General features: G+C 43.3%; 1 protein-coding gene across 2 annotated transcripts in view; it reads left to right on the top strand.

The window, feature by feature from the left end:
- The window catches only part of macrod2 (mono-ADP ribosylhydrolase 2), a 1,142,091-nt gene that overhangs the window by 296,449 nt on the left and 828,647 nt on the right, over positions 1–16,995 (top strand). For both annotated transcript variants that reach the window (XM_014207733.3, XM_014207725.3), the window contains exon 4: positions 32–61. In XM_014207733.3, coding sequence (XP_014063208.1) covers positions 32–61 — 30 coding nt within the window. The remainder of the gene's footprint in view (positions 1–31; positions 62–16,995) is intronic.

The following is a 16,995-nucleotide window of genomic DNA, read 5'->3' as shown; positions in this document are numbered from 1 at the left end:
ACTTATGTTGTCTTTTTCATCTCTTCCACAGCTAACTCCAGTCTTCTGGGAGGCGGTGGAGGTGAGTGCTTGTCCTCCTTATTTTGGGGGGAATTTTCATGGCGCTGCCCATGCTGTTCACACTGACGCCCACGCCCACACACACACACTCCTCATCTCCCCATCGTAATAAAACAAAGTCGTCCTATCATTAGTCCTATACCATAGACATGTCTGTCTAATAGACCTAGATATTTATTTATTCATTAGTATACCGTGGACTGTAGTGTCTGTTTCTCTCGGAGTGCTTCCGTTAAATGGGACTGAATGCATTAGTGCCAACACATCAGAGCGAAGCATTACACGGGGTGCGGTAACCATGCAGACTGACTGTGCCATGTCATGGCCAGACGTGGTGGTCGTTACTTTACTGGCCTGTCCAGGCCTGTTATTATCAAAGCAGCTGAGGAAATCTGAGGCGGCCGACCGTGGCTAGGGAGAGACGGGAAGAGAGGGGTGAAGGGAGGGGAGTCCAGTGGAATGGGGAGGGGAGGTGAAAGGGAGGAGCCTAGTGGAGCGGGGTAGCCTAACACAAGCCCAGGGGTTCCTCTTTTGGAAAATCTGTCACTTCCCCTGACATGATTGATATAATGGTTCCTTGGTATATTGGGCGGGGGGAGTTGGGCTTGAAGTATCATCCTAATTAGCTGTGGAATTCTGATCTGTGGGTTGAAGGGGGAATCTATGGTATCTAGCAGTCGTACGAAGATGAAAACAAGGTCATTTCTTCAGCTTCATGTCATATCTGTTATCTGACTGTTTATCCAACTGTGTTTGGGTGTTTGCAGACATCTCTCTCTCTCTACACTCTTATATGATATATCCTGGTTATTTATTTATCCCATCTCAGGCAGGCAGGCAGGCAGACAGACAGACAGACAGACAGACAGACAGACAGACAGACAGACAGACAGACAGACAGACAGACAGACAGACAGACAGACAGACAGACAGACAGACAGACAGACAGACAGACAGACAGACAGACAGACAGACAGACAGTTAGTTAGTTCTTGCTATAAATAATTGATGAGCTGAAACCCTACCCACGTCTAATCACACTATGTCCCAAGTGGCTCTCATCTTATCTGATACATGGTTAGACCTCGTCCCTCAGCAGCCATATTGCGTCGCCTCAGTGTGCAGTTCTCCAGATCTTTAGCTAGTGACAGAGAGAGACCTTTAGCAACACGTTAATCAAGGGTAATGTGTGTGTGTGTGCCTGTGTGCGTTTGCATGCGTGCGAGTGATTGGGATCAGAGGTCAGAAAAATGTATCTCCGTAACCAAAGTGGACTCACTCAAGCACTTCTCAATGATGTCTAATGTAACACTAAACATTGGCTTCTTGATTGCCATGTCTCTGCTCCTCTTCACCTCACAATTATGTTTTACATAACCAATGTATGTTGCAATCGCTGCTTTGGTTAAGTTTCCCTGGCACTGTTTCCAAATGCATTTGTGATACAAATCCCATTTAGCATTTGTGGCACAAATCCCATTCAAGTCATGGGACTGATATTACAATTTTTCGCGCATCATGTTCAAATCATCTATAATCAATTGTAGATACTTTTGATGATTTGGACATGATGCGCAAAACAAGCTAAAACAAGCGACCTCGGCGGTCGGCGTCGCCAGTCTTCTAGCCATCATCGATCCACTTTTCATTTTCCATTTGTTTTGTGTTGTCTTCCCATACACCTGGTTTTAATTCCCTCATTACATGTTGTGTATTTAACCCTCTGTTCCCCACATGTCCTTGTCTGGAATTGTTTGTTGTAAGTGCTTGTGCACATTATGCTGGTGTGTGACGGGTTTTGTACCCATTTGATTTATTGTTCTGTTAACGGTGGGTTTTATTATTAAACTGCGCCATTGTAAATCAGTTTTTGCTCTCCTGCGCCTGACTTCTCTGCCGCCAGTACGCACCCCTTACACCATGACTTGAATGAGATTTGTGCCACAAGACATTAAAACGTAATTCAACAATATTCAAAAATGGGTTGAACTGAGAAGGAAATGACAAAATGTATTAGAAAATGCATTAATTTGCCCAAGGTTATCATAAGACATGAACAAAATGCATCAGTGATTTGTATTTTCTTTAAACTTTCTGAAGATGCAACAGCACAGGAATGCCCCTGTCTGTGTGTGCGCGTTTGTCTACCACTTTGTCTAGCCGTTAGCGGTGATGCTAATGTAATGACAACTATCTAGCCGTTAGCGATGATGCTAATGTAATGACAGCTGTCTAGCCGTTAGCGGTGATGCTAATGTAATGACAACTATCTAGCCATTAGCGATGATGCTAATGTAATGACAACTGTCTAGCCGTTAGCGATTATGCTAATGTAATGATTACTGTCTAGCCGTTAGCGATGATGCTAATGTAATGACAACTGTCTAGCCGTTAGCAATGATGCTAATGTAATGGCAACTGTCTAGCCGTTAGCAATGATGCTAATGTAATGACAACTGTCTTCTGATAGATTGAAAGTTCCCCAAAACCTTCTCAATTAAATGTTACATTGATTACAAAGTGGCCTATCCCTACCTGGCAAAATTATATCATGATTATTTTAATTAATCCAGTGGCAATTTGATTTGCAAACTCTGCAATCACATGTGTGCTACAGAAACATCGCTAACCAAACAACGGTCTCTGGCTTGTGCTCAGTTGAATTAAAGGGTAACTACACCCCCAAAAATCTACATTTGTTCGATTTTTTCCAGACCTCAAAAGTGGTCTCCTGATGTGGTTTAAGAATTGTTGTGGACTTAGAACATCCAATTATGTAATTTCTTTATAAAAAAGAAAGTGTAATTTTTTGTTGTTGTGAAAACCTGGGGAAAAAAGTACAATTAAAACCTGGAAAAACTAAACGGAAAAAATGCAATATGGGAAAAAACGGAATCAGGCAGAACATTTTATGAATTTTATACGGAAAAAACACGTTTTGCATATGTAACATTTTATTTTACATGTGAAATGTTGGTTTTGGAACAAGTTTCACGTAGCTATTTTTCACATGATATTTCACAGGTGATGGATGCCCTGCAAACAAAAATGAGTTGTTAGGATGTCCCCGGAACTTCACGCAGTGTTTTTAACATATATATTTGACATACATGACTACATTGTGTATGTTTATTTATACCCTAATTATTATTCCACATATCCTCACCTGGGATTTGAACCCTCAACCTCTTGGTTCAAGGCATTCTGATCTTCCTGTTACGCCACCATGTCTGTGTCAATAACAGATTTCACCTGTATTCACAACACTTTGGACTTCAAAGTAAATCTCAGCTTTGTTAAAAATACACTGAAGAAAAACTATTATATTTATCATAGTGATTCAGGAGTATCATTAAAACAGAATAATATATCGTCCCAAAACATTATTTAGACAACTATACAGAAAACCCTCAAACTGCTTAAATAAGTAAATGAAATCAATGATGAGAGAATAGTCAGAATAACTGATACCTAAAATAGCAGTGCAGACGGCACTCTTTTGCTAGGCGTGGAGATGTATTGTAGGTAATGATTGTGTAGGGGACTTCACCGAATGCCACAAACTTTGTGGGGCAGCAGAAAGCTTGGCGTACCCCAAATGTAGAGGTTGTGACTTCAAATCTCAGGTGGCATCATATTGAGAAGTCAGCACTAAGTAATCATGTCAAATGTAATCATATTGATTAAGGATGTGTACACAATTTTAACTGAACAGTGTACCACTTACCTTAAAACCCCCATACCATGAAAAACTTTCATGTAAAAAATCTAACTCTCACATGTGGAATTGCATTTTCACATGTGAAAAACATTCACATGTTGTCATGTGTAGTGTCATGGTAGCACATGTTGTCATGTGTAGTGTCATGGTATTACATGTTGTCATGTGTAGTGTCATGGTATCACATGTTGTCATGTGTAGTGTCATGGTATCACATGTTGTCATGTGTAGTGTCATGGTATTACATGTTGTCATGTGTAGTGTCATGGTAGCACATGTTGTCATGTGTAGTGTCATGGTATCACATGTTGTCATGTGTAGTGTCATGGTATCACATGTTGCTATGTGTAGTGTCATGGTATCACATGTTGTCATGTGTAGTGTCATGGTAGCACATGTTGTCATGTGTAGTGTCATGGTATCACATGTTGTCATGTGTAGTGTCATGGTATCACATGTTGCTATGTGTAGTGTCATGGTATCACATGTTGTCATGTGTAGTGTCATGGTATCACATGTTGTCATGTGTAGTGTCATGGTATCACATGTTGTCATGTGTAGTGTCACGGTATCACATGTTGTCATGTGTAGTGTCACGGTATCACATGTTGTCATGTGTAGTGTCACGGTAGCACATGTTGTCATGTGTAGTGTCATGGTATCACATGTTGTCATGTGTAGTGTCATGGTATCACATGTTGTCAGGGTATCACATGTTGTCATGTGTAGTGTCATGGTATCACATGTTGTCATGTGTAGTGTCATGGTATCACATGTTGTCATGTGTAGTGTCATGGTATCACATGTTGTCATGTGTAGTGTCATGGTATCACATGTTGAAATGTTGCATCCTCATGTTGTCACAATTATTTCACGAGATCATGTTTTCACGTGTTCAAATGTGTAGTTTCATGTCGTCACATGTTACTTTTACGTTTCACATTAACTTCCCATGAGATCTCATGTGAAATTCATGTGGTTCTTCATGTGAGGTTTCTTTAATAGCTTGAGTCAGGAGGCCTAAAGGCTACATACTGTTGTCTTCACTAATTGCCTTCCCCTGATGTTACTCCTCATAAATAAACCAATCAACTGACACAATCTAAGCCAATTAACCTTGCTAAAATATGACAATAAGACAGTTGGTTCTTTGCCTAGTGTACAATATGCGTAGGAACACTTTGTTTTTGTCTGACTCCTGACTACTACAGTATGTTAAAGGCAGGAAGAGTCGTGTAGACTAATTCTTCTTCTTCTTCCTACCATTTCTGGTCCAGGATCTATTGTTGAAGGTTGAGGTGGTAGTAGAAATCTGTTTGAGTGGTGAGGAATCTAGGTTATCTGACTGGCTCTGCCTCTAGAATAATGTTTTCTTAAAACAAAGCGCTCTATCTTCTCTTGTTTATCTGTGTGTGGCCTACACACTGGCTTTATCTGGCACTCTCTTTATCATTCTGAGGTGGCTGCTATGTAAACCTGTTTTCTTTACTCTCATTCTCTCTCTATCTCTCACCTCTCTCTCTCTCTCTCTCTCTTGATTACCCTGTCCTCCTATCATCTAGCATGTGAAGTCGTGAGTTCGACCTCCTGCCATGACTGTGTGTGTGTGTGTGTGTGTGTGTGTGTGTGTGTGTGTGTGTGTGTGTGTGTGTGTGTGTGTGTGTGTGTGTGTGTGTGTGTGTGTGTGTGTGATATGTAAGCATGGATCCATGGGTGTGCTCTTGCTCGTCTTATAAAAGGCTCCTCTTATCTTAGACCTATCCAGACCAGACTGGGTGCTGTGAGTGGAGGCTCAGGTTCACAGCTGGCAGGATGATCTATCACTATTATACTGGACCTTACCTAGCTCACCAGAGGCTTGGTGTGTGGTCTCAGCTCTAGTTAGTGTTGTTGTCTATCAAATTGTATAGACTACTACTTGCTCTCTCTTCTCTCTCCTCTGACAACGGCCCAACTCACACTGGCACAAGCACATGACATGCACACACAGAGGAGCAGGTGGTTGGATAGTTCTTTAATGGTTTTGTCTGGATGAACTTTTGTCAAAATGAACGTTTTGTAGCAGGTTAGGAGACCTAATGTAGCAGGTTAGGAGAACTAATGTAGCAGGTTAGGATAATTATGTTAAGGTTAGGAAAAGTTTAGGGTTAGCTAAAATGACCCCCCAAAAAACTTTTGATGTCAATTTGACAAATTTGACAAAAGCTGTATGCCATCTAGACATGTTCCTCTCAAACAATGTGGAAGTGCACCTAGAATATTAGCTGTTAAAGATATATATATTAAACAGCAGCACAATATAACGTTAACACTGTAGTCATCTCCTTCACATTTTGTAAGACCTTTGAAAACTGAATTTAAGACATTTTAAGACTTATTAAGGCCTTTCAATCATAAAAATATATTTAAAATTACAACTTTTTAAGGACCCGCAGACACCCTGTCATCATTATTCCCACATTTGTAAATGTTAGTTACCTAGCTATTCACACATTTATAAACATTCACATATTTTAAAGTATGTAATAATGAATAATGATTCATATTTAATAATGATTCATAATGATGTACTAATCATTAGTTAAGTATTTTTGCATGGCTTCAGCTAAAGTGTGAGATATTTATACTTTATAAATACTTTATACATTTTTTGAATTTCTTACAAAAAAGATTGTTCCTTAAGGTCGCAAAATGGCCGCTAAAACATATCAATGGTTAAACAATAAGCACACAATACAGAAGATGTTTAAGAAAATGAATTGAACATAAGTGGCAGGGACTTTTCTACCAAAACCAAAGTGTGGATTGCAGGCACTCCTTAGAGCAGTCTAATCTCGTTTAACCCAGAATTGAAATCTTTTGTAATTTGGTCAGCTGCGTAATTAAGTTCTGGGTCCATACCAGTTAGAAATTCCCACGTGGGGCCAGTACAAAAAAAAAAAAAAATGCATGAAATGAAATGAAATGTATGCATTCACTACTGTAAGTCGCTCTGGATAAGAGCATCTGCTAAATGACTAAAATGTAAATGTAATGTAGAAATGGGGAGTTCCGGTTTGTGAAGTCTCCACCCTCAGCCAAAGCCCCCCACCCTTATGCTAATTTCACCACACGCGCAAATCAGTCGAAGTTTAAGCACCGCCTTCGCCCAATCCTGGTACATCCTAATAATCTGTGACAAAAACACAAACACTGGTACTTCTGTTGATCTTTATCCTATACATTCCATCCCGTTGCCACAGATTCTTCAGTTTACGCGCAGACTGTCTAAGAGAGATTAAGAGAGGTCCATAGACGAGTTAAGGAAACAAATATCTGAATACGTTATTTCGCTGAAATATCCTATTACGTTTAAATGAAGTTGAAAATAGTCTGCGGTTAAAAGACTGAAGCACTGGAAGCAGAAGCGCTATACATGAAACATTTCCACCTCAGTCACATCAGCAGTAATGAAGGAATAGAAAACGGTCTGGTCCGGCCAGCTGGTGTGTAGGCTATAATACATCTCCCTGATTACTATTAAGTAATCCTTTATAAATGCTTTATTACGTGGAGTTATTATAAAGTGCAGCAGCTCTACTGTATATTAAACTGGGTGGGATTGCCAATTACTAATAATGATATGTTTCTAAGTGTTTAGGTTTAGCAGTTCATTTGCTGTTATACTCCGTTGGGATACTTGTGTTGTCGTTTGTTGTTGTTGATGTTAGAACAGCGCTTTATTGCAGCAGAGATTGCCCTCTCTCTCATCTTTCTTCTCTCTCTCTCAATTCAATTCAAGGGGCTTTATTGGCATGGGAAACATGTGTTAACATTGCCGAAGCAAGTGAAAATAGTCTGTGGTTAAAAGACTGAAGCACTGGAAGCAGACTAAATACTCTCTCTCTCTCTCTCTCTCTCTCTCTCTCTCTCTCTCTCTCTCTCTCTCTATATATATATATATATATATATATATATATATATATATATATATATCACAGTCTTCAACAAGTTTAGGCTTTTTGTTTTTGACCAAATAACAGTGGTGTTTTGCGTGAGTAACAGGTAGTCTCAGCTGAAATTTTACAGTACATGAGATTAACACTAATCCCTGATAGTGAGATGTTTCATCCCAAATGGCACCCTATTCCCTATATAAGGCCCATTAGGCGTTGGTCAAAAGCAGTACACTATAAAGGGAATAGGGTGCCATTTGGAATGTAACCACGGTAAATGAAGCAGTTGAGAACAGTGAGTAATTATGAACGCTATGGGGTCTCTGATGTGTCACCACCGCATAGCTGATAGGCTGGATGCATGTTGACACTGCCCCTGAGGACCTCAGCTAGTGTAAGCAATATGCATATCTTTAGCTCTTCCTCTCTCTCTCTTTCTCTTTCGCTCCATCTTTCTGTCTCTCTCCCTCATCTCTCTCTCTCTCTCTCTCTCTCTCTCTCTCTCTCTTGCTCACACACACACACACACACACACACACACACACACACACACACACACACACACACACACACACACACACACACACACACACACACACACACACACACACACACACACACACACACACACACAGCTTTATTTTCGTGACATTTCAGGACTTTTTGGGGAGTCAAAATGTTTGCCCATTAAAAATCATATTTTCCCTAACCATAACCTTAACCCCAAAACCCTAAACCTAACTCTTAAACTTAAAATAGTACTTAAAACATTTCAGACATGAAAAAAGTCCTGACTTAAAAAAAAAAAAGTGATTGTTTTCCTAACTTGTCAGGATATTCAGGTGAATTGTTAGGACATTAGGGTCCTGAAAAGTTAGGAAAACAAGTACTCACACACAAACCATCACTCCCTCTCTCCCTTTTCTCTCCCCCTCTATCTCTCTATCCCTCTAACTCTCTCTTATGCACACATATGCCTGTCTTTCTCTCTGTGTGAATGTGAATCCACAATGTACCCATTTCATTTCTTCATGCCACAAACCAAGACGGAAGTGACCATCTAGTAGAATATAATGATACTGGTATGTAAAGCTTTCTCCCTATACACAACCTAGTCTCTTCATATAGCAACACTGTACCGCAGACTGGGTGTCTCCCAAACTCTACCCTATTTCCATAGGTCCCTGGTCAAAAGTAGTGCACTACATAGGGAATAGGGTGCAATTTGAGACACAGCCCCAGAGATCAAGCGATGTCATTGACTAGATAATGACATGGTTGCCGCAGGCGACATGGTAGCCACCAGCTTGATTTATATGTTGGGACAGGGATGAATGATTCATAGACTGAAACTGATAGAGAACGATAGAGAGAGAGAGAGAGAGAGAGAGAGAGAGAGAGAGAGAGAGAGAGAGAGAGAGAGAGAGATAGAGAGAGGGGGGGGGGGGAGACACACACATATACTGAGAATGGTCCTCTGTAGAGCACTTGGTAGATCATGGTGCTTGCAATGCCTGGATAGTGGCTTCTATTCCCAGGACCAACAATAATACAAAAAAATGTATGCATGACTGTTAGTCGCTTTGGATTAAAACTGATGCTAAAATGAGGAGAGAGAGAGACACAGCGACCTTACCTAGGGTGTGAGACACTATCTCTCCTTTCCTCAGGGCTAGTCTCTCAACCCTCACTTATTCCGGTGGGTCATGTTCGTGATTTGATTGTACATTGTGTGTTTAGCTGGCATCATGAGTTCAATATTAGCCATGCTCAACAGTGTTACTGTAAATAAAAGTCAACCAACCTGCATTTTTTCAGCTTTTCCCTCCCTCCCTCCCTCCCTCCCTCCCTCCCTCCCTCCCTCCCTCCCTCCCTCCCTCCCTCCCTCCCTCCCTCCCTCCCTCCCTCCCTCTTTGTCATTCTCTCTCTCTGTAGCCCTTTCCCTCTGTCTCCTACTCTCCCCCTCTCCCTCCCTCCCTTCCTCTTCACTATGACACAACACTAACCCTACATAGGGAGCTGAGTGTTGTAGGGTGAAATGAATGGCCTGATCATTCTGCATCAATTAGCTCATCCATCATCACTGATTGGGGAGGGGAAGGATGGAGGAGAGAGAGAGGGAGGAGTAGGAGAGAGAAAGGGGGTAGAGAAAGAGAGTATGAGAGAACACGACAAATAAAATAAAAAGAGAGAGAGAGATGGAGAGAGAGAGAGATAGTCCTTCCCAAGGCCTCCCTGCGGCGCCAGTGGCAGCAGAAGACAGAGAAGGTAATAAGGAGAAGCTTTCATGCTGAAATAGTGTTCGCCATGATGTGAGACCCCAGCCCTGCTACAACGACCTTGCCTTGCTAATTCCAAGGGAATGTCCTTTAGTTCGAAAACTCTTCATCTACATAATGATTTAGTGGAATGGCTTGAAAGCATTGATTATTATTTCCTAATGGAATGACAGATGGGGATGTTTCTGTACAGGTCGAGTTAGGTATATAGGTTTACTATGCTGAACAAAAATATAAAAGCAACATGTAACAATTTCAAAGATTTTACTGAGTTACAGTTCATATGAGGAAATCAATCAATTGAAATAAATTCATTAGGCCCTAATCTATGTATTTCACATGACTGGGTAGGGGCACAGCCAATCAGAATGACATTTTCCCGACAAAAGGGCTTTATTACAGACAGAAATAGTCCTCAGTTTCATCAACTGTCCTGGTGGCTGGTCTCAGACGATCCTGCAATGGAAGAAGCCGGATGTGGAGGTCCTGGGCTGGCGTGGTTAAACGTGGTCTGCGGTTGTGAGACCAGTTGGGTATACTGCCATGTTCTCTAAAACAATGTTGGAGGTGGCTTATGGTAGAGAAATTAACATTCAATTCCCTGGCAACAGCTCTGGTGGACATTACTGCAGTCAATATGCCAATTGCACGCTCTCTCAAAACTTGAGACATTTGTGGCATTGTGTTGTGTGACAAAACTGCAAATTTTGAGTGGCATTTTAAAGTCCCTAGCACAAGGTCGAGACAGTATAATGATCATGCTGTTTAATCAGCTTCTTGATATGCCACACCTGTCAGGTGGATGGATGTGTAAAAAGTCAAGGGGTATGAATATAGATTGTAGTTTGTGGGGATAAAAGTTCAAACAAACTGGGCACAGACGTCTATTTCACATTGGTTCGACGGAAACAACGTTGATTCAACCAGTGTGTGCCCAGTGGGCACTATCGTGAAGTCACCCTTCTGCACCGGTCATGGCTAGAAGAGATATAGTTTATGTCAAAGTGATGTCAAACTCCCGCGAGAGTTTGAAAATCCTCGACTCTGCTGAAGTTGGCCACGTTAGCTACTGACGGCGACATAGTGATACAAGGCTGCCCAGTGGGAAGCAACTGCCATCAGCAAGCAACTCAATATAACACTGGTGCCCTGGTCATTCGCATCAGTATGTCGTTGTGCATCCTGAGGCCAGTAACAATAGCTATTTAGCATGTCACTGTGACATCCAGATGGTGACCAATATTACACATTATTTCTCCCTCCCTCACCCATCCATATAAACATAACTTTCTCCACAATGTTTAATTAATACCTGGCTTTTGTTGCCTGCTAGCCAGCAAAACTAGCTAATTAACTAGCAATATCGGGTGGGTAGGTTTGTTCGAAGTCTGAATTCAGAGCGTGACGTCACTTTGACATACACAGTGTCCCTTCTAGCCATGACCCTCTGCACCAGGGAACAACTCCAGCCATTGATCAAAGTAACAGTGACAACAGTAGGCCTATAGTGTGTCATTGACAGAGATGCCTACTCAGAGAGCAATAGTCATGAGCACTAACCTAAATACACTAAATCGATTTAAATTGGACTTCAAAAACACACAGACATCAAAGGACATGCCGGTATAAACCAGATCAGAAAGTAGAGAGTAGATAAATAAACTACAGAGAGGAATGAATTTGTTTATTCAAACAGCCTTTTACATATTCCCTCGAGTCTCTGTGAAGTGAAAATGTACAGTATATATCACTGACAGGAGGCCTGGAGAGTGAATGACTTGCCATAGATAGTAATGCTGATTGTTAACAGTTTTATTTGTATCCCATGCCGACGCCAGCACCCCAGTACCCTTCAGGAGAGATACTGTAAACCCTGAGTGATTAATTATATAGAAGAGTACTGAGGGGGAGACGCGGTGGGGGGACAGGGGGAGACGGAGGGGAGATGGGGAGGCTTTCAGAGGGGTGATGTGTCTTTGACAGGGATATAAAATCATCCAACAATAGTCCCGTCATACATACCCCTCCACCCCTACCCCTCCACCCCTACCCCTCCATCCCTAACCCTCCACCCCTCCACCCCTACCCCTCCATCCCTAACCATCCACCCCTACCCCAGACATCTCATCCAGAGAATACATGATAACGCCTCCACCCTTCCTAGTCCACCTCACCCCTACCCAGTCCCAGTCCTGATCCCCAGACCCATCTCACACATAGAATAACACATATCTGTCTTCACATATTTTCATTGGTCTTAAAAGTCCAGCGACTTAAAATACTTAAAAAAAACATTGAACCAAAATGACATGATACATCCTCCTGCAACCTCCACCCCAAACCCTCCACCCCTAACCCTCCACCCCTCTAACCCTACCCTACAACCTCCATCCCTAACCCTCCACCCCTCTAACCCTACCCTACAACCTCCACCCCTAACCCTCCACCCCTCTAACCCTCCACCCCTACCCCTCCACCCCTCTAACCCTACCCCTCCAACCTTCCACCCCTCTAACCCTCCACCCCTCTAACCCTACCCCTCTAACCCTACCCCTCTAACCCTCCACCCCTAACCCTCCACCCCTCTAACCCTACCCTACAACCTCCACCCCTAACCCTCCACCCCTCTAACCCTACCCCTCTAACCCTCCACCCCTAACCCTCCACCCCTCTAACCCTACCCCTACAACCTTCCACCCCTCTAACCCTACCCCTCCAACCTTCCACCCCTAACCCTCCACCCCTAACCCTCCACCCCTCCAACCCTATCCCTAAACCTTCCACCCCTACCCCTCCACCCCTACCCCTCCAACCCTTCATGCCTACCCCTCCACCTCTACCCTTCCACCTCTACCCCACCACCTCTACCCCTCCACCCCTAGCCCTCCTACTAATGATGCACTGATATGACATTTTTGGCCGATACCGATATCCAATATTTTCCTTGACAAAAAAAAACAGATACCGATAACCGATATTTAACATTTTAGCGGCCTTTTAAGCATTCTAGTACAGTTAAATAGTTAACACACACACATGGACTCAGCGGTCTAAGGCACTGCATCTCAGTGCAAGAGGCGTCACTACAGTCCCTGGTTCGAATCCAGGCTGTATCACATCCGGCCGTGATTGGGAGTCCCATAGGGCTTATTGTAAATAAGAATTTGTTCATAACTGACTTGCCTAGTTAAATAAAGGTTTTACACACACACACACACACACACACACACACACACACACACACACACACACACACACACACACACACACACACACACACACACCACACTGACCAAAAAGTTATTTTGTTGGCATTTACGTATGTCCCCATTACCAGTAAGACATAATCAAAACCTATTTCTTTCACTTACTTGCTGTGCTGTTTAGTTGTTCATTTGTTCAGTCGTTTCATTCTCAACCAGGATTTCTATGGAACACCGTTTGGGTCTTTGCGTGTCAAACAATATACTATTTAACACTATTTGACTGGTCCAAATAAGCTTGTTGACCAATCAGGACCTGAATATGACTGCACGTCACATAATAATTTAACGTCTTCATACATTTTTTACGTGGTTATTACACATTGATTACACTATCACTCAACTTTCATATGTCACAACGATTAATCGATACGTATGCTATGATGCTGGTAAAGTTTTATATCGTGCACCTGCCCTTCTCCAAGCTCTGGACAGTGCTGGTCATAAAAAAAAGCTAGCAAGCGGATGGATGCAAACAATGTTCTTCCCCAAAGACATAGCAAAACGACAATCTGTTTCAGTAGCTATAGTTAGCTAGCTAACTATATAGCTAGGTGTCATCTAAAATAACCCTAATTTATAAGACAGTTCTTATTTGATTGATGGTGGTCGGACCCATCTATGTGAAGCTAGCCACAATATGGATTAGCCACAATAGTGGACTTTGTGGTTAGCCTTCAAAATAAAAGTATGGCATAATTCTACAATTTGTATTCATTTGCATCACTGTCAATGACATACTTTTATTATGTAGGCAAACTGCAAATTCCACTATTGTGCCTAATCCTTATTGTGGCCAGCTTCACAACACATAGCCCGGTGCGGTCGAGCGTCACTAGCCAGATGAACCTAGCTGGCTGCTTATAACGTTAGCTTTGGGCAACAGTGTTCAAATAGCTGGCTAGCTATTTATTTTCATGAACTGAAGTTCAATTTCAACAAGCGAACAACAAGTGGCTATCTAGCTAATACTTACTCAGAAAGTTTCCTAAATCATTGCTAAGAATAATGAAAATGACTGCAGTTTCTACTGGTCATTGTTTTCAGGCTGGTTGTATTGATGCTAGCTAGGTACCAATAATATGCATATCCTAGCTTCTGAGTTGGTGTAGGAGGCAGTTAAAAATGGGCACATATTTTTTTCAAAATTTCTCAATACTGCCCCCGAGCCCCAACAGGTTAAAGCTAGCTGTCCCAGAAGTCGAACAAATGATACCTTATTACCAATGCGGTCTTGTAAATACATCGTTCGTGGCCGGTGTTTGCTTGTTTGTGGACTTTTTTGTACAGCTTTGACAGTGCTACTGTATCTTTTTTGACATGCAAAGACCCAAACAGCGTTCAATAGTATGTATGTCATGAAGCGAATAGCAGTGACGTTATTACTGTGAAAAATAGCGAACTTGGTGGTGTGTACCGGTGCTCGACCAGTCGGCTTAAGCCAACATCATCCACGACAGAGAATGGTTGATTGTCAAGGGCAATGAATTCCATTATCTTGGCTTTAATGGATTTCACCTTTGAGTTGTCTCGCTGAAATTTTCTTACTCTTTCAAATGACTGCTCGATTGTTGACTGCTCGATCCACACAGCAGACATGGTGGTCTAGTTTTGGAATGCTTTGTTGCACGTGTAGCGCAACATTTTACGTGGCATCATTACGTCATGTACCTACGTTATATAGGTATGCACATCAGCTTTGACATTGGTTTTGCACATCGCCGTTAAACTAGACATCGGCCGATACCGATGTAGGCATTTTCAGCTAATATCAGCCGATTCTGATATGTTCACCGATATATTGTGCATCCCTACCTCCTACCATAACCTCCACCAACCCTATCCATCCTACCCTAAACCTCCCCCCTAGCCTTCCACCCCTTCCCCTCCAACCATAACCTTCCACCCCTACCCCTCCTACCCTAACCTTCCACCTCTACCCCTACTACCCTAACCTTCCATCTCTACCCCTCCATACCTACCCCTCCCCCCCTACCCCTCTACCCCTTCCCCTCCTACCCTAACCTTCCACCTCTACCCTCCTACCCTAACCTTCCACCCCTACCCCTCCTACCCTAACCTTCCATCTCTACCCCTCCATACCTACCCCTCCCCCCCTACCCCTCTACCCCTTCCCCTCCAACCCTAACCTTCCACCTCTACCCTCCTACCCTAACCTTCCACCCCTACCCCTCCTACCCTAACCTTCCATCTCTACCCCTCCATACCTACCCCTCCTACCCTACCCCTCTACCCCTTCCCCTCCTACCCTAACCTTCCATCTCTACCCCTCCATACCTACCCCTCCCCCCTACCCCTCTACCCCTTCCCCTCCAACCCTAACCTTCCACCTCTACCCTCCTACCCTAACCTTCCACCCCTACCCCTCCTACCCTAACCTTCCATCTCTACCCCTCCATACCTACCCCTCCAACCATAACCTTCCACCCCTACCCCTCCTACCCTAACCTTCCACCTCTACCCCTACTACCCTAACCTTCCATCTCTACCCCTCCATACCTACCCCTCCCCCCCTACCCCTCTACCCCTTCCCCTCCTACCCTAACCTTCCACCTCTACCCTCCTACCCTAACCTTCCACCCCTACCCCTCCTACCCTAACCTTCCATCTCTACCCCTCCATACCTACCCCTCCCCCCCTACCCCTCTACCCCTTCCCCTCCAACCCTAACCTTCCACCTCTACCCTCCTACCCTAACCTTCCACCCCTACCCCTCCTACCCTAACCTTCCATCTCTACCCCTCCATACCTACCCCTCCTACCCTACCCCTCTACCCCTTCCCCTCCTACCCTAACCTTCCATCTCTACCCCTCCATACCTACCCCTCCCCCCTACCCCTCTACCCCTTCCCCTCCAACCCTAACCTTCCACCTCTACCCTCCTACCCTAACCTTCCACCCCTACCCCTCCTACCCTAACCTTCCATCTCTACCCCTCCATACCTACCCCTCCTACCCTACCCCTCTACCCCTTCCCCTCCTACCCTAACCTTCCACCTCTACCCCTCCTACCCTACCCCTCCACCCTTAACCCTCCAATCCTACCACTCCACCCTACCCCTCCACCCCTAACCCTCCAATCCTACCCCTCCATCCCTACCCCTCTACCCCTAACCTTCCAACACTACCTCATCACAGTCACCTCAAACAGATAATACCCCCATCCCTAGTCTCTCCATATCACGTCTCTAAACAACTCAAGGCTATGAGGCAGGAGGGATGTAGACATTGCGGGGGGATAGTGGTTCACAGAGAGGTGAGAGAGAAAGGACAACAGAGCTCTTTAAAAGACACATTGAGACGGGAGATAAGAAGAGAGATCCACTTAAGGATACTGATAGCACATTATCATAACATTATCATAACATTCCCACACCATTATCCTATCATTTAACCAAAAACATCTGAGCTGGCAAGGGTTGAAGCTCTACTAAAAAGCAATTGTTAGATCAACGATCAATTGCATCTATGATAACAGTGGTAACAGTATGTCTTCGAAGTTCAGATCAAGTTCAGTTTTAATTGTCTTTCTATATACTGTCTGCAGTGCTGCAGACTATTACTTAAACAATAGCATTAACTAACTAATCCAACAACAAGAGCGGGGTAGACCCATGCAGTAGCTATAGAATGACTAGAATGGTAGAGGACCTCATATCTTTCAAGTCATTCTATTTTGATTGAGAAACCTGCCCCACATACCAAGGGAACCAAAC

The sequence above is a fragment of the Salmo salar genome, chromosome 01 (assembly GCF_965601325.2).
Source record: "Salmo salar chromosome 01, fSalSal1, whole genome shotgun sequence".
NCBI classification, from domain to species: domain Eukaryota; kingdom Metazoa; phylum Chordata; class Actinopteri; order Salmoniformes; family Salmonidae; genus Salmo; species Salmo salar.
Note: the sequence above shows the minus strand (reverse complement) of the source record. Positions and strands in the feature narration are given on the sequence as shown.